The sequence below is a fragment of the Eumetopias jubatus genome, unplaced genomic scaffold (assembly GCF_037043125.1).
Source record: "Eumetopias jubatus isolate StellerSeaLion01/CBP00866 unplaced genomic scaffold, mEumJub1_p1.0 scaffold_10, whole genome shotgun sequence".
NCBI lineage: Eukaryota > Metazoa > Chordata > Mammalia > Carnivora > Otariidae > Eumetopias > Eumetopias jubatus.
The window spans coordinates 77,403,931-77,422,767 of NW_028274816.1; the positions used below are offsets into that span (position 1 = coordinate 77,403,931).

An 18,837-nucleotide genomic window follows, 5' to 3' on the forward strand; every position below is an offset into this window, starting at 1 on the left:
GGAGTCTGAGCCCCGCCCCGGAGGACTCGGGTATTTCAGGACCTTGATCTTTAAGACTTGCCCCGCCTCATCCTGAGGGGGCAGAGCAACGAGGGCAGCTGTCACCTCCTTCGCACCGCACCGCCGGCTCTCACGTGTGTTCGGCTGCCTAATAACAGCTCTTCTTCCGAGACTTCCTGGTCACAGCGACCAATCAGAGTGTTCTTCCTGTCCTGACCATTGTCAGCCGGCTGCCAATCGCGCGCCTCTACCAACGCCCCTTAAAGGCGCCGCCAACGCCGCCCGAGTCGGGGCGAATCAGTTCCTCGGTTCCTGCCCCGAACTGCGGCATGGAGTCGTCCCGGGGGCGGCCTGGGCCCGAGGCGGACCTTCTGGCTCTGGGGGAACAGCAAGCCGCGATCTTCGGCGGCGGGCTGGGCCGAGCACCCTCTGCGCCGCCCTCAGGCCTCCCGGTGTCCGGGCAGGAAGAGGCCGAGAACGTTGGGGGCGCGAGTCACCACCCCGCGGCGTCCCCGAAGACTTCGAGCCGCGGCGCCGTCCACCGGGCCGAGCGGGAGGCTCGGGACTACGAGCCGGGCCGCGGAGGGACGCCGTCCGCGCCAGGGAGCCGCCGGGGGGCGCCGGGTCCGGAGCCCGACCCGCACGGGTCCTCTGGGTGCCAGGACCCTGAGCCGCCGGAGGACGAGCCTGCATCCGAGAGGGGCTGCCGTCGAGGGAGCCCGGGAGGCAGCGGGATGGAGGCTGAGCCGCGGGAGGAAGACGAGGAGGAGGAGGCGGCGGCGGCCGGCAGGGCTGGCCGCTCGTTCTCCAGCCGCCTTCAGGACAGCCGCAGCCTGGACGGGCTGAGTGGGGCGTGCGGCGGCGCCGGGTCGGCAGGGGGTGCCGAGCCTGGCGCGGGCGGCGGGCGCCGCGCCACCATCTCCAGCCCCCTGGAGCTCGAGGGCACGGTGAGCCGCCATGGCGACCTCACCCACTTCGTGGCCAACAACCTGCAACTCAAGATTCGTCTGAGCGGCGCCCCTCAACCCCCGCCCCCTGCCCCGGCGCGGCCCTGTGCAAAGCCCGCGCCCACTCCGGCCATCCCCCCCATCGATCCCGACGTGCTGCGGGACCTGGAGCGGCTGAGTCGGGAGCTGGGCGGCAGGGTGGACCGTCTGCTGCGCGGGCTGGGTGGCGCGGTGCAGGAGCTGACCGCGCTGAGCGTGGGCTGCATCCAGACCTACCGCGACGCCGTGGACTCCCTAGGCGAAGCGGTGGACATGAGCATCAAGGGCATGTACACCCTGCTGGCGCGCTGTGAAGAGCTGGAGCGGGCTCTGCAGCCAGTTCAGGGGCTGGCGCGCCAAGTCCGGGATATCCGACGCACCCTGGAGGTGTTGGAGGCCTTGTGCAAGTGACCGGGAGGGCAGGAGTGGCCAAGCCAGGGCCCAGCAGGATCCTAAGGACTCTTCAAGGAGCCCTGGTGGGAACTGCCCGCTGAGGGGAGGCCTATGTATTGGAGGCTCTTCCAGACGCATTTAGCAGGTCTGCGACCACTCGCTGGGCCTTATTCAGGTGTATATGGGGGAAGTTCTGAAGCCTCTCCTGGTGGGAGGGGATGATGCTCTGCTTCTATTAAGTTGGCCATCTGTAGCGACCTTGTTCTCAACTCTCTTCTCCAGCGAGAGCACCATCTCTGGGAACCCAGGGCTTTAGGTCTCGGCTTGGGAGACATGACTGCCATATGCGGTCAAGAAAGGAGAACAGAAGAGGCTCCAGCCCCGACTGTGGCCACCCTGACTCCATTGGCCACATCTCAGGTGCCAGGGGCTGTGGGAGCTTGAGTGGTCCTTGGCCACAGGCCATGCAGAGAAGGATGCACACCTGCAGATGGATAACTCCCTGCTTCTTGCCCTCTGGCCCCCTACCATCCCCCCTTCCCCAGCCAGAACTGGGGTGGAACTAGAAGGAATGCATTGCATGGTAGAGGGGGTGAGGTGGGAGGGGTCTCACTGCTCTCAGGGTTCAGGCAGAATTGTTGCTGGTTTTGAAGCCCACCTGTTGTGGAGTGTTCTAATCAGTTTTGGCTTTCTGAGTTTTTGTGGAATTAAAGTGCTGCTGCTAAGGCTGAGGTGTGTCTGTGTGGGGTTCCAGGGATTGATGAGCTGAAGGAGCGGGGATGAGGGTCGGTCTCTTTCGTGGAGCTCTCTTGACCGATGCTGGGTGCCGGGCGGGAGTACATGGGCAAGGGTATATGGTTCCTGCTGTCAGGCAGCACTGTGATGGGGGAGGGGGGCAGACGCGGGAGGTGGGGCACGTGAGAGACACGGATCTGGGCTCCGGGATCCAGTAAAAGCAGAAACACAAGCAGGGTGTTCCGGTACCGAAAGGGAAGGGGCTGTCTTCTCAGATCTGGAAGGGGACAGGCAGGGGCTGGGTGAACTGGACATCTTGACTCAGGAGGAAGACTGGAAACGCTTGTTACCGCCATTCCTGACCACATTTCCCACCCTCCGCCGATCAGTGTCATGTTCATTCCAATCGTCTCCAAGCTTCCTGTCCACATAGTAAGTTCCAGGAGCTCCACGTTATGGCCGGGAGCGTTATAAATAGAGATCACAGAAGGAACTCTAGTTTTATTAAACCTTCCTCCTCCTCCCCCAAGGCAGTGCCATCTTGGACTGAATTTCAACATGATTCTATTTTGGGTGTGAAAAGTTCTGGAATTGGAAATGTTGCTCCACAAACCTTCCCCGGTAACAAACTATAGCGGTGAAAAGTTAAAAAAAAAAAAAAAACAAAACAAAAAGAACACGTCACATGTTTCTGGCCCGTACGGGGATCGAACCCGCGACCTTGGCGTTATTAGCACCACGCTCTAACCAACTGAGCTAACCGGCCAGTTATCGTCTGGTTTTCCCTCTGGAGCTATATAGAATTTATATTACTGATCGGTCTTGTCTTCAGAAAAAATTGGAAATGGACAGGACCGTTCTGAGAGACGCAAAAAAGACATGCAGGCGGAATCACTGAGCGTCTGGGAAAGTAACAGCAAGGCAACATCCGGGCAAGCACAGATGCTACTCTGGTGCTCGGCGGCATGGGTCAGCAGGGCGCAAATAGGGATCCCCAGCTTGGCAACAAGCACGCGGCTTCCGCTCACGCAACCACAAAACGCCAGGAATGGAAAGCGCCACCCAAAGGCTCCTGGTAGATGCCGGGAGGGACGGTGATGGATCTGTGGATGCCCACAGGCTCTTCGCAAAAGCAGTAGAACGCGGAGGCACCGCTGGGATTCGAACCCAGGATCTCCTGTTTACTAGACAGGCGCTTTAACCAACTAAGCCACGGCACCCACCGTTGGGGACTTACGTGCCCTCTTTCCCTGGCCAGGTTAGCTCTCCTGCAGGTGAGTGGATGCCCAGGTGCCCCCTGGTAACCAAGCTTTGGCCGTCCTGGAAAACGGAGTAGAAGGGACGAAAACCACGGTTGGTGAGGTACCGCGGAGTACTGGGGTGACGCGGAAATGGAACCGGGGCAGGTGGGAGGTAACAAGAGAAATTCTTGCTTTGGGATGACAAAACTGAACCCCGGCTGCGACAATCGCACGCCGACGAGGATGGGATTCGAACCCACGCGTGCAGAGCACAATGGATTAGCAGTCCATCGCCTTAACCACTCGGCCACCTCGTCCGCCGAGAAGCGGCTTCCGCTCTTCTCTCTGGGGCCTGAACTCGTCCTCCCGCCCGCCGGACCCGCCCACGTGGCGGACCGCGCGCTCGTCTCCGTCGCCGAGCGACCTTCCCGCCCGCGCGCGCTCCACCCTCTCCCCTCCGGACCCAGCGACCCGCCGCGCGCGTCAGTCCTCCGGAGCCCTGCCCCCAGCCCGCGCTTGCGGGACCTGGATCCGCGCGCACCAGCCGGCGAGATCTGGGCTCCCCCGACGGGGCGGCTCGGGACGTGGCGCCAGGGGCGCTCGCCGTCCCGGCCCTGCGAGGCGCGGCTCCGACCTGGGCGCCGGCGCTCGAGGGTAGGTGGACACGCCGGGGAGGGGAATAAATAAAAGTGACGGAAGCCCTAGCGGGAAAAAGCAGAGCTGACCCCGACGTGATTTGAACACGCAACCTTCTGATCTGGAGTCAGACGCGCTACCGTTGCGCCACGAGGTCGGCCGGCCGGAGGGCTGGACAGGTCTCCCCATGGCCACTTGGCGGCCGGCCGGGGTCCCGGCGACCGAGGCTGAGAGCCGAGGGCCTTCCGGAGTTCCTAAGCTCCCGCGGCGTGAGGGGTGCGCGGTCCCTCCCGCCTCGTGCGTCCCGCGGGGCCCCGCCCCCGGAATCCTGCCCCCGAGCACCTGGCCCCGGGCTGTCCCCCGGGGTCCCCGGAGCGCACAGCCCGGCGGGGACGGGCGGAGGGAGCGTGTGGGAGCGCTGCCGGAGCCCCCGGCACCTGCGGGGCGCGAGCCCAGCTCCTGCAGCCACGCGTCTCCTCCCGGCTGCGCGTTCCCGGCGTCCGCGGGGCCTGCCTGCCCCGGCACCCGCCCCCGGCTCGGAGACTGATTTCAAAGGCCAGCGGGTAATTTCGTCGCTCGTTACGGTTCTGGGGAATCATTTACATGCAGTGACATACACAGACCTGACGTGTGTGTTTTGGTAAATTTTTACAAAAGCAACCCACAACGCATTCAAGGTATAGGACATTTCCTGCACCCCCCAGAAAGTTCCTCCCTGCCCCCTCCCAGAGGCAACCACTGTTCTGATTTCGATCACGACAGATGTCAGCATGTTTTAGAGCTCCCCAGGTGAGATGAAGCTGGCAGCTTTCAGAAAGGGGTACTGGAAGCTAGCAGAGACCCCCATTTGCCTCTCGAGCCGTTCAACAGGCCAACACGAGGAAAGAGGTCATATGCTGTGTCTCCCTCCTTCCCTTCCAAGTCAAATGTCTGTGCATTCGGTACAGTGCCTCCCAAAGTCCTCAGAGACCACAGAGATGACACACACCCCCCCCACACACACAACGTCTCTCCGACGTGACTTTCATTGACTCGGGCATCCTTCCTTCCCACTCCCTCTACACTCCCAGCCTGTCTCCTCTTGACTCCTCCCTCTCCCTCCCCATTCCCAGTCCTCAAGTCTTGTCAATTCCATTTTCCTTCATAATTCTCCCGCCGGCTCTCATTCCCCACCTTCTCTTGCTGGATTATTGTAATAGACTCCTCTCTGATGTCTCTACCTCCAGAACAGCCAAAGAGGATCATCTTTTTAAAATGCGAACATAAAACCAGTGCCCCATCCCCTTCGAGATTAGGTCTTAACTTATTGGCTGGGTCCCCAAGGCCACAAACTTATTAAGTGGGCCCTGGAAGGGGGTTGCCAATATTCACATAAAGGCTTTCCTACTTACTGGTCGTGTGATTTGAGCTCGTTGTTGAACCTCCTTGCGTGTCCATGTCCCCATCCGGAAAATGGTAAAGACTGTGATGGATCACTAGTAGTTTATTTGCCAAGATAAAGTGCTCAGAACCTCACTGGTCATAAATCAGTTATTATGGTTGTTATTAATATGTGGTCCTTGCCTGACTCTTCAACCACTGCCACCTCACCTCCCAGGAGACAGCTACGGTGACTCATTTATAGTTCCTTAAACTCATTTTTGTGCCCCGTGTCTCTGTGCCACTGTCCTTCATCTGGATGACCCTTAACATACCCTTCAAGACTCAATTCAAAAGCTCCCTGCTCCCTACTTCTCCCCCCATCTGGGGGAGGAGGCCTGTGATGTGTCTCCTCCAGGATAACACTTTAAAGCACTATTTTTAACTGTTTCCCTCACCACACTCTAAGTTACTCAGGAGAAGGAAATATGTATTCCTAGCACCCCATACAATACCTGGAGTATCATGTGTATTCAATAAACATTTGTGAAATTAAGGACGGATAGATTTGGCAAAAGCACTAGGTGGGCAAGAGCCTGCTTTATAGAGGAAGGAGACGTGTCTGAGTAGCTGAAGAGCATGGGGTGAGGTGGAAATTTTTGCTAGAAGGGGAAGTTGGGTCAGCGAATATGGTACCAGGGACTGTGGACTTGAGTTCTAGGCTCAGAAACGTTCTGTAGCAGGTGTGAGGAATTATCAGTCCAGGGTCACCATCCAGAGTATTCTCGGATGTTTAAATCTCCATTTATCCCACCAGCTTCCAAGTTTTAGAAACCAATAGATTATTCTGTCCAGAGCTGCATTGCTCAATATGGTAGCCACTAGGGTGGCTATTCAATATGCGGCTTTTCGAATTAAGCTGAAATTTAAAAATTCAGTTCCTTAGTCCCGCTAGCTGCATTCCAAGTGTTCATTAGCCCCATGGAGCTAGCTGGCTACCACATTGGACAGAGACAATATGAAATATTTCTGTCATAGAAAGGTCTCTCGGACAGTGCTGATCCAGAGGCTGAAAGCTGGTGACTTGAGGCTGTTGCATGCTGTTGTCATCAGGGGTATTTTTCTCCCTCTTCATTTTTTTCACCGTTAAGCTGGATACTAACATTTATAACTGGAGTAAGAATCTGGATTTCTGGCCTCTCTTAAAAAAAAAAACACAAAAACAAAACAAAACAAAAAACCCCAGAAAACAACAACCACAACAAAACTCCCAGAAACCTGGCAACACTGGATTTCTATCTCCTTAAAACAATTGCCTGAAGCCGAGTAGGTGCTGCCCCACAAAACCCACAAACGATGTTAAATCTACCCGTTCACAATGATCCTAAAAACAACTAATTGATCCCTTTTGGAAGATGGTAGGGAATCGACTTATTATTCTGAAAACCGGTAAATGAATGGGGAAAAAGAAATCACACATGTATCCAGCTTTTCCTGTATGACCTGTATCTCAAGGTAAACGGGTGGATGAAGGCACATTCTTATTTATAGAAGAATAGCAGGCGACAAATGCAGAAAGGAACAATGCAATTAAGACATCCCCGTTTTGCAACTCCTCCTGAAATAATGAAGCTAGGCAGCCGTGATCAATTAAACCAGTAGGTGAAAAACTGATGGGAACTTTATAATGCTTGCCTCAGTCTGACTACACCTGAATCCACCGCTCACATCTAACATGGGAAAAAAGAGAGACAAGCAGTCAGGAGGCGCCTCCTGATGTGATAGAATAAGAAATACAGGCCAACTCCCGTGATGTCTATTTACCAGAAAATCGAATGTGAGATTCATCAACCACTAGATCTAGCAACCAGTTTACAGAAAACACAGGACATAGAGGAACGTGTGAAATGACAGGACCAGAGCACTGCCCACAAACGGCCCAGTGTCTTCATCAGAGAAATTGCAAGGAAGGAGAACAAGGCAGAAGAACCTACGATTAAAAAAAAAAAAAAAAAGATTTAAGAGACACATCAACCAAGTGTAATATGTGGACTTCGTCATATGTCTATATGATGGATATTGGGCAGTCTGAGCTATTTGGTGATGCCTGGGATTTGCTTGGCAATAACCTAGCGGGGCTGGGAGGGAGCTGGGAATCTAGCTGAAACAAGGTTGGCAATGTGTTGGTGATTTTTGGAGCAGAATGGCAGGCTTCGAAGGGGTTCATCCTTCTATTTTCTTTATTTTTACATATGTTTGAGTTTTTCCATGATAAAAAACATTTCCCTGAGCTTTTCTGACCAGATCAAATGTTAGGACAGGTGGGTTCCAGCCGTGGAGCCCTTGGATCCCGCTTAGGGAAGGACGTACCAGGTCACCAGCAGTACCTTCTGTGGCCACAAGGTGGCTCTAACACTTACTTTTGTGTGACCTCTGTGGGACAGGCTTCTGGGAACCAAGATCATAGAGAGTGACAGGACAGACCTGAATGCCTGCTCACTGTTCATTAATTCATAGTGTGAAAAGTGACTACCCAGTTCTTACTGTCTAGTAGGTTCCCTAGGCAGGAAGCCTATTATAAACAGAATGCCCCACACTTCCAGCTATGGGAGCCCAATCTGTCCTCCTTGACCCCTTCCTTTTCTCATCCACTCATAGCCCCAAGTTTAGACCTTCTTATCTTTTAATGATCTCTTGATTCCTTACACTTTGCTCCACTTTCTTTATTCCACCCTGGTCCAATCTCATTCTGTCTGTCCTGGGATCACTATGCAGCTTCTTCGCAAGCCTGCTACTTAACATCTCAAAATCGATGCTCCACATTGCATCCAAAGTCATCTTCTAGAATACAGACCTGACCAGGTCCCTCCCCCTGGCTGCAAGGCCATGCACCGTGTCTGTCCATCCCACCCCACCCCACCCCACCCCACCCCACCCCACCCCACCCTCTTCTCTTCTACCCCCCGCTGTTACTAGCCTTCAGACATACTAGCTTCCCTTCTGTTAAATGAACGTACTGGCCTCGTTCCCACCTAAGGACCTTTGCCCTTGCTGTGCCTCTGTCTGGAAAGTTCTTTCCCCACATCTTCACACGGCTGGCTGACTCCTTCTCTTCGTTCTATTTGTTCTGGGACCTTGGAAAATCTTGCAAAAACAGGTCCTGGGTTTTGCTCACTTCCGACGGATGACAGTGTTTCTTTCATCTGTGAATAGTCACACTTGATCAACTGTCACTGGGGGAGGTTGGTTCTGACAGCCTGGGCTTCCCGTTCCCAGGAGCAAAGTCTTAGGAGTTATAGGCAGAGGGGGGAGCCCTTCAGTCCTTGCATCTTATCTGCGTGCTCAGAATGTTTTCGCACGTGCTATGCTGTGCTTTCCATGGTGGAGAGCACATGGAGCCCACCTCTCATTGTATTTAGGATGTCAACACTGTCACTTGTTTTGAGGGTCTCATACTGATGAGGGTCACCTCCAGGGAGAGAAGCAGTGGGGTCCACTGTACTTTGCCTGTCCTCCTGAGGTGGCGGAGGTTTGAAAACATTTTCAGAACTTTAAAACGGTTCAACAGTTAAAGAGAGAATCTCCCTACACACCTGAGAACTCAGAAACCCGTGAGGGTAATATTTGATTACCATCCAATATTTTTGGAGTAAAAAAAGTCAGAGACTTGGCTGAATCTCACTCTTTATACAAGTAATTCCTCTGAAAAGTCTAAATGATTGCGTTTTTTATTTTGTGGGTTTTGGGACCACGTTGTCTCCATTATGAGATTAAGGCTGTACTGCCCTCTAAAGAGGTGGTTTTATAGGAAAATGTCACTGTATAGTTTCAGTATATAGGAGTTTAACATGTAGGGACCACCAATCCAGAAATCATCCCTTCTTTTTTTAAAGCAATTTAATGTCTCAATGATATTATAGAAGACCCAGAAGGAAACCTTAGAAAAGGGTTATCATTTAAAACTTTTTATTTTAAATAATCTGGTTTACCAAAAAGTTGCAAAAATAATACAGAGAGGGGCACCTGGCTGGCTCAGTCCATAGAAAACCTGACTGTTGATCAGGGGTCGGGAGTTCAAGCTCTAGGTTGGGTGTAGAGCTTACTTAAAAAATAAATATAAGGGGCGCCTGGTTGGCTCAGTTGGTTAAGCGTCTGACTCTTGGTTTCAGCTCCCGTCATGATCTCATGGGTCATGATCTCTGGGTTGTGAGATCCGGCCCCTGTTGGGCTCCACGCTCAGTGGAGAGTCGGCTTGAGGTTCTCTCTCTTCCTCCCAGTCTGGCCCTCACCCCTTCAAATAAACAAATCTTTTTTTTTTAAATGAAGATTTTATTTATTTATTTGACAGAGAGAGAGACGCAGCGAGAGAGGGAACACAAGCCGGGGGAGTGGGAGAGGGAGAAGCAGACTTCCCGCAGAGCAGGGAGCCCAAAGTGGGGCTCGATGTGGGGCTCAATCCCAGGACCCTGGGATCATGACCTGAGCTGAAGATAGACGCTTAACGACTGAGCTACGCAGGTGCCCCTCATATAAATAAATCTTAAAATATATATATATATATAATACAGAGAATTCCCATGTGCCTTCGAGACCATGTTCGCTCTAACATTGCCTCTCTGTCTCTATAGACACATATTTTTCCAAACCATTTGAGAGTAAATTGCAGACATAATGCTCCTTTACCCCTAAAATAGTGTGTATTTTCTAGCAAGGACATTCTCTTCCATAAAGGCAGTAGAATTATCAAAAATCAGGAGATTAACATGGATAATACTGATATCTAAACTAGAGATCTTATTCCAATTTGCCAATTGTTCCACTGGTTTCCTTCGCAGTGAAAGAAAGTGGGGTTTTTTTGTTTTTTTCTGGTCCAAGATCCATGATATTTCTCTAGTCAAATTTGTCACATCCCTGAGTTCTTCAGTCTTTGTCTTTCATGACCTTGAACAAACACCTCCTTGCTATCTCTTTGAGTTCTGAATTTTTTTACCCACTGGTTTAGAAAAAGGAAATCTGCTTATTATATTGGGGTCCTCAAACAGAGAAATGTGTTTCCTCTCAATCTGACATTTACTACAACAAAGTTGAAGATTAAATGACTCATTTTTCGGAGGGTCTTTCCTCGATCTGTTATTCTAGCGTGTCCCTTTTAAAAATATGTTTATAGCACCTCTTACCCTGCGAATTTATTATTTGTTCGCATGTTTGCTGTCCATGTCAATCTCCCTGACTAGAATATAAACTCCAGGAAGGTAGAGCCTTCTGTCTTGTCAAGAACAGGAGCTCAGCACTTGCTAGCTGGTCAACGGGTATTTGTCGAATGGATTTAGAAATCAGAAGTGCCCCCTGGGCGTGCGTGTTTAGCTTAGACCGGCCTGAAAGCACTGGGGTGGAGAGGAGGAAGAGAGATGATCTGGTAAATGGGCCGGGGAGGTCCCGGGGACGCTGTGACCTGACCCGGGAGCAGGGAGCTCGGGCGAGAACTTTGCCTTCTGCAAGGATCCCAGCTGAGGCCCCAAGGTCAGTGAGGACGCTGATAGAGGTTCTTGGACCGCAGCTGGGCCAAGTCGGGTGCCCACACCTCGGAGAGAGGAAATCAGAGCTGAGTCTGCGTCGCCGCCCGCTCCTTGCCTCCCAGGGGAGCAGGGCTCCCTGCCCTTCCGCCCGGTCACCCACTCCCTTCTCCAAACGCGCCTCTCATCCACGTAGAGAGCTGGCCATTTTCTGCCCTCTGCGATTCCCTCGCCAATCCGAGCAAAGTCGTCTGGGGACTCGGTGGGGGGCGGGGGAGGTGGTGTCAGAGAATCAAGGAAGGTTCCGGTCCGGGGTCCTCGGATAATCAGGGACCCCGTGACCATGTAATAAGGGACAGCCGTGCAATGCAGGGGCATCCACGTCTCCGCGTTTCGTTCCCGCGTCTGCTCGGGCCCAGGGCAGTGGGGGAGCCACAAGGAGGCGGAGGAGGGAGAGAGTGTCCCTGCCTCAGGCCCGCCGGCGCCTTAAGACCGGCGTGGCGGGGGCGTTGGTCTCCGGCGAGCACCTCGGGCGGAGGGCCCTCCCGGGCCACGCGGCGGCGACCGAGGGCTGCACGACGCCCCTCGCGGCCGACCCCCGACTGGCGCGGCACCCTAGACACCAAGGCCGCCGCCGCTCGGGAATTGACTGCCCTCGCGAGATTTTCCGAGATCCGGCCGCTCCCCCCGCTGACGCGGTTGCCAAGGCAACTGGGCGGCGCCGGCGCGAGCGCGAAGGAGGCGTCCGTCGAATTTTTGCTTGCCAGCCCGCGAGACTTGAGGAGTGGCCCTTCTTGAGCTTGCAGCCCCACAGAGCGCGGCCTCCGCGGCAGTCGGCACCCCTGCCCCCGGGGGGCCATGGGCCGCATCTCGGGGCTCGTGCCCTCTCGCTTCCTGACGCTCCTGGCGCATCTGGTGGTCGTCATCACCTTGTTCTGGTCCCGGGTAAGACCCACGGCCGCCCCCCTGCCGCCGCCCACCCCAATCCCACCTTAGGGGTGCTCCCAGCCCCTCCGCGCCCCTTCCCCACGACCTCACGGGGGCGAGCCCTCCCGTCCCCCGCTGGCCCCAGTGCTGCCCCGCAGCCCGCCCCTCTTTCACTTTCTTCCTCTCTGCCCTGCTCCCCAGGACAGCAACATCCAGGCCTGCCTGCCTCTCACGTTCACCCAGGAGGAGTATGAGAAGCAGGACATTCAGTGAGCACTTGGGGGGCAGGGTGGTCAGACTTCAGCAGTAGCGGGAGTGGGGGGGGTCTTTGAAGAAGTCCCGGAGGCCTGAGCCAGCCCCTTTCCTCTCTTCAGGCTGGTGGTAGCGCTCTCCGTCACCCTGGGCCTCTTTGCTGTGGAGCTGGCGGGTTTCTTCTCCGGAGTTTCCATGTTCAACAGCACTCAGAGCCTCATCTGTATCCTTTGACGCACGGCCCGTTTCCATTTCGACTCCCTCCAGCCACCTAACTCGGCTTTTCTGGCACGACGGTGTGCGCTCTGGCGGGGGCAAACGGTCTCTCCAGTTGATAGATCTTCTTAGGCAATGTGGAAGTTTTAATACGATCTTCAGTAGTTTGTGAAGCTCCCGCCATGCAGCAGGCACTGGAGATCCCAAATGGGAGTAAAACACAGTTTTCCACCTTGAGGAAGAGGCAGATACTCAGACAGACATCTGTAACTCAGTGTGAGCATGTAAAGTATGAAGAAGCACTATGGAAACTCAGAAGAGACAGCAAGATAAATAAATAAACGAGAAAGACAGAAATGAGGAAGATGGATCAGGGAAGGCCCTTGACGCTCGAGTTGTATAGACTGGGAGGCCCGGGGCGCTGCCTATGATTCCAGCAGTGTATCGGGTCACTGCGAGCCTTCTTGTGTGCCTGGGGTAGAAGGGGAGCCTGCTCCTGGATCTGAAGGGTCCAGGCTAGCCCCTAGATACCGGCTCTCTGGCTGTCTGGCCCAGCTCTGTCTGGTCTCTACTCATATGGCTGTCCTAAAACGCAGAGAAGTCAGGGCTGCGGGCTCTTGCCGTTGCAGGATGGTGAGGGAGCTAGGGGTGAACCTGAGTGCAGACGCCCGTCCCAGCAACGGCCTTTTCTGGCTTATCACCACCTATTGAACCAAAGGCTTTCCTTGACTCTGGTGCATTCCCAAGCCATTGGGGCTCACTGTAGTGCATCTGTGGCCCTGTCCTTTTTCATATTCGAGCGTTGGGAGTGCACCACGTACTGGTACATTTTTGTCTTCTGCAGGTATGGTAGCATCCAATGTTTGGGGATGGGGGAGGAAGGTTTATTCAATCTGAAGGTTCCCCCCATCCAAGGCATATCCAGGATATCCTCCATGTGCGATATAGCAGATCCACTCAGCATGCCTCTCAGCATAGTCTCTTGAAGTCCCCCTCTCCTACACTTTTGGGGTGGAGTCTCTGGTTTGGGGATTTGGGTTTCTTTTTTTTTTTTTTTTTTTGGAAGGATCCTTGAACTCACCACCTACTGTCCACAGTGCCCTCCCAGCTATCACTGAAATGGCATTATTCGTCAGCGTCTTTGGGCTGAAAAAGAAACCTTTCTGATACCTTCATGACGGGAGCATAGGATTGAAGGTTGGAGGATCAAGGGACCACTCACCATTCACGGAACAAGAAAGGCCGTCTGCAGTCCTCCGCCTTCCTGCATTTGGTGGAGGATGTCAGTGTTCCTGTTAGGGTAATTATCACTCGAGTCTGGGATGATCAGCGTTTTATTTAGTACTATGTAATAAAATATACTTTAGAGTAAGATCAAGACTTACAAAACGTTTAGGGGAGAATTGGGGTGGACAAACTACTAAAGAAATGGAAGGCTGGGGCGCCTGGGTGGCTCAGTCTTTAAGAATCTGCCTTCGGCTCAAGTCATGATCCCAGAGTCCTGGGATCGGGCCCGCATCGAGCTCCCTGCTCCGTGGGAGGCCTGCTTCTCCCTCTCCCACTCCCCCTGCTTGTGTTCCCTCTCTCGCTGTGTCTCTCTGTCAAATAAATAAATAAATAATTTAAAAAAGAAGAAAGAAAGAAAGAAAGAAACGGAAGGCTGTTTTACAGCCTTGCAGACTGTAAGATCCTGGGTTTCGCTTTTATTTTGGTCATTACGGTAGCGTCTGGCGGCAGGAAGTGGGCGGGGATATGTAAATACAAGTGGTGTCTGCCGTTAGGGTGCCAAGCTCGTGAGTGGGGCATTCTGGGAAGGATTAGTTTATGGGTTTTTTTGGCAGCCAGTTGTGGGGGGGAATGTTTTTTAATATCTGTAAATACATATAGCAATAAAATGGAAGACCCTCGATAACTTCAGTTGCTGGGGCTAGCGCGATATTTACTCACCCTAGCCGTAAGCGGCATCGTTCGCCCTGAGTAAGGAATACGCAGGATCGCGATTTTATCGTCAGGTGGGATAATCCTTACCTGTTCCTCCTTCGGGAGGGCAGATCGGAATATGATGATTGGAGCTTGCATGATGCGTGATTAGCGTCTCTGCGTGGCCGGGACTTGCAACACCCCGGTCGCTCCTGTCTGATTCTGTCTGACGGTCCACTTTTATCTTGTGTGTATAGAAGTTGGGAGTTTTTTTGTGTATTTTTTGCTGTTAAGGTCTGTTAATAATTGTGTGTGTCTTGGAGTCCACGTGTGGTTTCTCCGCTTTAATTGTGTTTGGGTTTTAATGGGGAAGGTGTTTTTCCGCGGGGGGTTTGGTCCCGGTGTTATTGGTTAGTAGTGGCCCGTGTTACGAAGGTTCAGGCTCACGGACGCGGGGTCTTTATCTTTCCGGAAGCGTACACCACTGCCCGGTATGAGGTGTGTGTTACCTCTGAGCTTCCACCGTCCCAGTTAACTCTGGAGAATAGACGTGTGTCTCAACTCCCTGAGCTTCCACGGTCCCAGTTAACTCTGGAGAACGGATGTAACTCAACTCCCTGTTCGTGTTTTTTCGTGCTTGATGTTACGGACTTTTTTTTCTCCATGGCAGGAAAGACCACCTGCTCAGAAACCGGGGTTCAGCTTACCTGGGGGGGCATCAGGGGTTTGGTGGGAACCCCCCAGTTCTGTTTGTACGCACACGGGGGGTAGTTTCTGAAATACACTGTTGGGCGTTGTGCAGACGCACCAGTCGTCGGAGGGGTTGCCCTGTCCCAGGATGAGTGTTTTCAAGGTCCTATTTCCTAGCGAATCGGGAAGGTTCTCTATATTTTTCAGCCCTGAATAGTGGAACCCACGCCATCCTAAACAAGCAGAAGGCATCCAAGGTGGTGTCTCACACACACACAGCCTTTCCCGACACTCTTGTCCCCCCAGCCCTTCATCCTGAGCGTGTGTTCAGTAAATACTTATTGCAGAGCACTGTGATGGGTACGGAGGGAGTCGTGGTGACGAGGACCCATGCTCGGCCTCAGCCATCTCAGCTACTGGGGCTCACGAAGACAAACACTTGCCCCCTACTCCCAGAGTAACTGCCTAGCACATTGTGGTAAGTGCCCCAGGGGAGGATTGCAGAGGCTTGGGAGTAGAGACTACTTTGCCCAAGGTGGGGGAGTGAGGTCCCAGAGCGTGGCTGGAGCAGAGGTAGAGGGGCAGATTGCCGAGGCCAAGGAAGGTGGACATGGCCGGCCGGGCTTACAGGCCGCTCAGGAAGGTCACATCCCACTGCAATCTGGCTGTCACCCGCACCCACTGGTGTGGTTCGATGATTTGGGAAAGCCGACTTTTTGTTTTTCAGAAACATGTGTGGGCTCTTGCACCACAGCTATTATCAGAAATTATGTAAACTCACAAATTATATTTAGAAACAGAGGTAATACTCATTTAAATAAAATAAAATTTAAAAAAAAGGTACGACTCAAAACTCATTACTTCCTGGTTATTTTTTTTCTTCTTTTTTTTAAAGGATTGTATTTATTTATTTGAGAGAGAGAGAGAATGAGAGATAGGAAGCACGAGAGGGGAGAGGGTCAGAGGGAGAAGCAGACTCCCTGCTGAGCAGGGAGCCCGATGCAGGACTCGATCCCCGGACTCCAGGATCATGACCTGAGCCGAAGGCAGTCGCTTACCCAACTGAGCCACCCAGGCTCCCTCTGCTTCTTTTTTTAGTTTGTAAGAATTTTATTTTTATTGAGTACAGTTGACACACATGTTCCATTAGTTTCAGGTTCCTATTTTCTACATTTTACTATTATGTGCTCTCGAGCTTATTTACATTTATTGTATTTGTATGGTGGGAGTGCTATATAAGGGTTGGCTACTACTTGTGTTTCTCTTCCCAACTCCTATAGATATCAAGTTGGTATTTTGAATTTGGCCTTGGTAGGAGGATTTATACCACAGAAATTGGCAAACACTACATATCAGGCTTTGTTGATTGTCTAGATTTCAGAAGATGATGGAGAAAATGCTAATAACGCAGATTAAATTTAAAAATGTCACGTCTGTTACATTGTGAATAGCACACAAAATGGAGGAAATATCCCCCCAGATGTTGAAAACTATTGTCAGATTCAGCAAAGAAGTTTGTCAAGTCATTGAGGAATGAGTGAAGTCTCAACATATTCTCAATGTTTCATTTTTGTCTTACTCAAAAATGTAAATAAAAATATCAACCAACATTCATACTGGAGATACCCCTGGAGTTGGGACACAACTCCATCTATGAAGTCATGAATGCAAGAGTGGAATTTACAATAAATAATATTGTATGTTTTATTATTATTTGTAACTCCTCTGTTACACATCCTTTGACTCAGTAAGATTTATAATAACCATTTATAAATGCATACTATTTTTGGAGAACTGGTGGTGGGTTTTTTGTTTTTTGTTTTTAAGATTTTATTTGTCAGAGAAAGTGTGTGCACAAGAGCACAAGCAGGGGAGGGGCAGAGGGAGAGGGAGAAGCAGGCTCCCTGCTGAGGGCTCAGAGCTCAATCCCAGGACCCCAGGATCATGACCTGAGCCAAAGGCAGGTCTAACCACCTAACCGACTGAGCCACCCAGGCGCCCCTGGATAGCTGGTTAAACATTCATCAGCAGTTCCTTGGATAGCTTCACCCACCTCTTGTCCTCAAACAAATCTAGACGCTGCTGGTTTCCAAGTGTAGGCTCTCTTATGTGAGCCCTAGTCCAGGGCAAAGACCATGGGAGCAAGCTGTGGAGCCCATCCAGGGTTCAAAGTGTCCCTCCCCTTCTTGGCTGTGTGATTGGCAACAGGTCGCTTAACCTCTCTGTGCCTAACTTCCTTCACCCAAACTCCAGAAGTAGGTACTACAAGCATTTCAACTTTCCGTCTCTTAGTCCACCCCAGAGGCTTTGCCAGTTAGCATCAGAAATAGGTTTTCAGGGCACCTGGGTGGCTCAGTCGTTAAGCGTCTGCCTTCGGCTCAGGTCATGATCCTAGGGTCCTGGGATCGAGTCCCACATCAGGCTCCCTGCTCAGCAGGAGACCTGCTTCTCCCTCTCCCACTCCCCCTGCTTGTGTTCCTGCTCTCGCTGTGTCTCTCTCTGTCAAATAAATAAATAAAATCTTTAAAAAAAAAAAAAACTTTTTAAAAAGAAAAAATAGGTTTTCATTTTTATTTTGAAGTTAGCTCGTCAACCAGGATAAGCCAGTCACAGAAGACAAATACTGCTTGATTCTACTTCTCTGAGGTACCGAGGGTAGTCAGAGTCATAGAGACAGAAAGTAGAATGGTGGATGCCAGGGGCTGAGGGGATGGGGGTGAGGAATTGTTGACGGGGTAGAGAGTTTCAGTTTTGCAAGATGAAAAGAATTCTGGGGATTGGTTGTAAAATAGCATGAATGTACTTAACAGTACTGAATTGTATGCTTGAAAATGGTCAAGATGGTAAATTTTATGTATTTCTGACAGTTTAAAAATTAAATAGATGATTTGGGGCATCTGGGTGGCTCATTCGGTTAAGGGTCGGCTCAGGTCATGAACTCAGGGTCCTGGGATCAAGTCCTGCGTCGGGCTCCTTGCTCAGCGGGGAGTTTGCTTCCTCTGTCTGCTCCCCCTGCTTGTTCTCTCTCTCTCTGACAAATAAATAAAATTTTTGAAAAAAAAAGTTAAATAAATTTAAAAATAAAAGGCCAGTGGGGGAAAGAAAAATTAGTCAATAAAGGTTATTAGGAAATTGAGTCGCCATCTGGGGGGAAAATATGGATCGATACCTTACACCACTATTACCAGTAGATCAAAGGTGACAGTGTGAAAAAATACAAGCATAGAAGGACTGAAAGAAAACTTGACATTTTAAACCTTTTATCTTGACTAATTTCAGACCTACTGAAAAGTCGCAAAATGGTACAGATCTCCTGTATAGCATTCACCCAGCTCTTCCAGATGTTAACATCTTGCGTGGCTGCGCCATGATTATGGAAACCGGGAAATTAGCGTTGTGGCCATACTATGACCTCATCGACAGCTCTGATGTGAATTTTGCCAACTTTCCCACTAATTACCCTTTTCTGCCTCAGCCTCTAAATCAGCCTTCGGCTCAGGTCATGGTCCCAGGGTGCTGGGATCGAGCCCCGCATGGGGCTCCCTGCTCCGCGGGGAGCCTGCTTCTCCCTCTCCTTCTGCTGCTCCCCCTGCTAATGTTCTCTCTCTCTCTCTCTCTGTCAAATAAATAAAATCTTTTAAAAAAATAAATAATAAATAAATCAGGATTTCACATCGCATTTACTCGTCACTCTTAGGCTTTGAACCTGAGATGGTCCCTCGGTTCCTATTTTTCTGCCTTTCACCATCTTGACACATTTGGAGAGTCCTGGTGAGTGGTTTTGCCGAATGTCCCTCCATTTGGATTGAGGGTATGCATCTTTGGCAAGAATACCACGGCAGTAAATAGTTTGGAATGAAGAGGACTTTTCTGAGTACGAAAACAAAACGCAGAAGTCCTAAAAGAAAAGCCTGATGCATTTAAATATGGATTAAAAACGTAAAAAGTATGCATGGTAAAAAATCATAA

The 18,837-nt window shown here is 51.6% G+C and overlaps 2 protein-coding genes and 5 non-coding genes across 7 annotated transcripts; 3 read left to right on the top strand and 4 right to left on the bottom strand.

The window, feature by feature from the left end:
* Window positions 1–261: 261 nt before the first annotated feature.
* Window positions 262–2,104, top strand: BORCS6 (BLOC-1 related complex subunit 6). The gene has a single exon (XM_028124824.2). The coding sequence runs from the start codon at window positions 330–332 to the stop codon at window positions 1,395–1,397; it is 1,068 nt and encodes a 355-aa protein (XP_027980625.1). The 5' UTR covers window positions 262–329; the 3' UTR covers window positions 1,398–2,104.
* Window positions 2,105–2,806: 702 nt separating this feature from the next.
* Window positions 2,807–2,880, bottom strand: TRNAI-AAU (transfer RNA isoleucine (anticodon AAU)). The gene has a single exon. It is a non-coding gene; the product is annotated as a tRNA-Ile (tRNA).
* Window positions 2,881–3,260: 380 nt separating this feature from the next.
* On the bottom strand, window positions 3,261–3,334 carry TRNAT-AGU (transfer RNA threonine (anticodon AGU)). The gene has a single exon. It is a non-coding gene; the product is annotated as a tRNA-Thr (tRNA).
* A 256-nt stretch (window positions 3,335–3,590) lies between these two features.
* On the bottom strand, window positions 3,591–3,672 carry TRNAS-GCU (transfer RNA serine (anticodon GCU)). Its single transcript has one exon. It is a non-coding gene; the product is annotated as a tRNA-Ser (tRNA).
* A 404-nt stretch (window positions 3,673–4,076) lies between these two features.
* TRNAW-CCA (transfer RNA tryptophan (anticodon CCA)) lies at window positions 4,077–4,148 on the bottom strand. Its single transcript has one exon. It is a non-coding gene; the product is annotated as a tRNA-Trp (tRNA).
* A 7,423-nt stretch (window positions 4,149–11,571) lies between these two features.
* On the top strand, window positions 11,572–14,404 carry TMEM107 (transmembrane protein 107). Its single transcript, XM_028125090.2, has 5 exons — window positions 11,572–11,808; window positions 11,992–12,059; window positions 12,165–12,265; window positions 13,006–13,102; window positions 13,356–14,404. The coding sequence occupies exons 1-5, from the start codon at window positions 11,722–11,724 to the stop codon at window positions 13,423–13,425; spliced, it is 423 nt and encodes a 140-aa protein (XP_027980891.1). The 5' UTR covers window positions 11,572–11,721; the 3' UTR covers window positions 13,426–14,404.
* On the top strand, window positions 14,264–14,399 carry LOC114225467 (U8 small nucleolar RNA). Its single transcript, XR_003612562.1, has one exon. It is a non-coding gene; the product is annotated as a U8 small nucleolar RNA (small nucleolar RNA).
* Window positions 14,405–18,837: the final 4,433 nt, after the last annotated feature.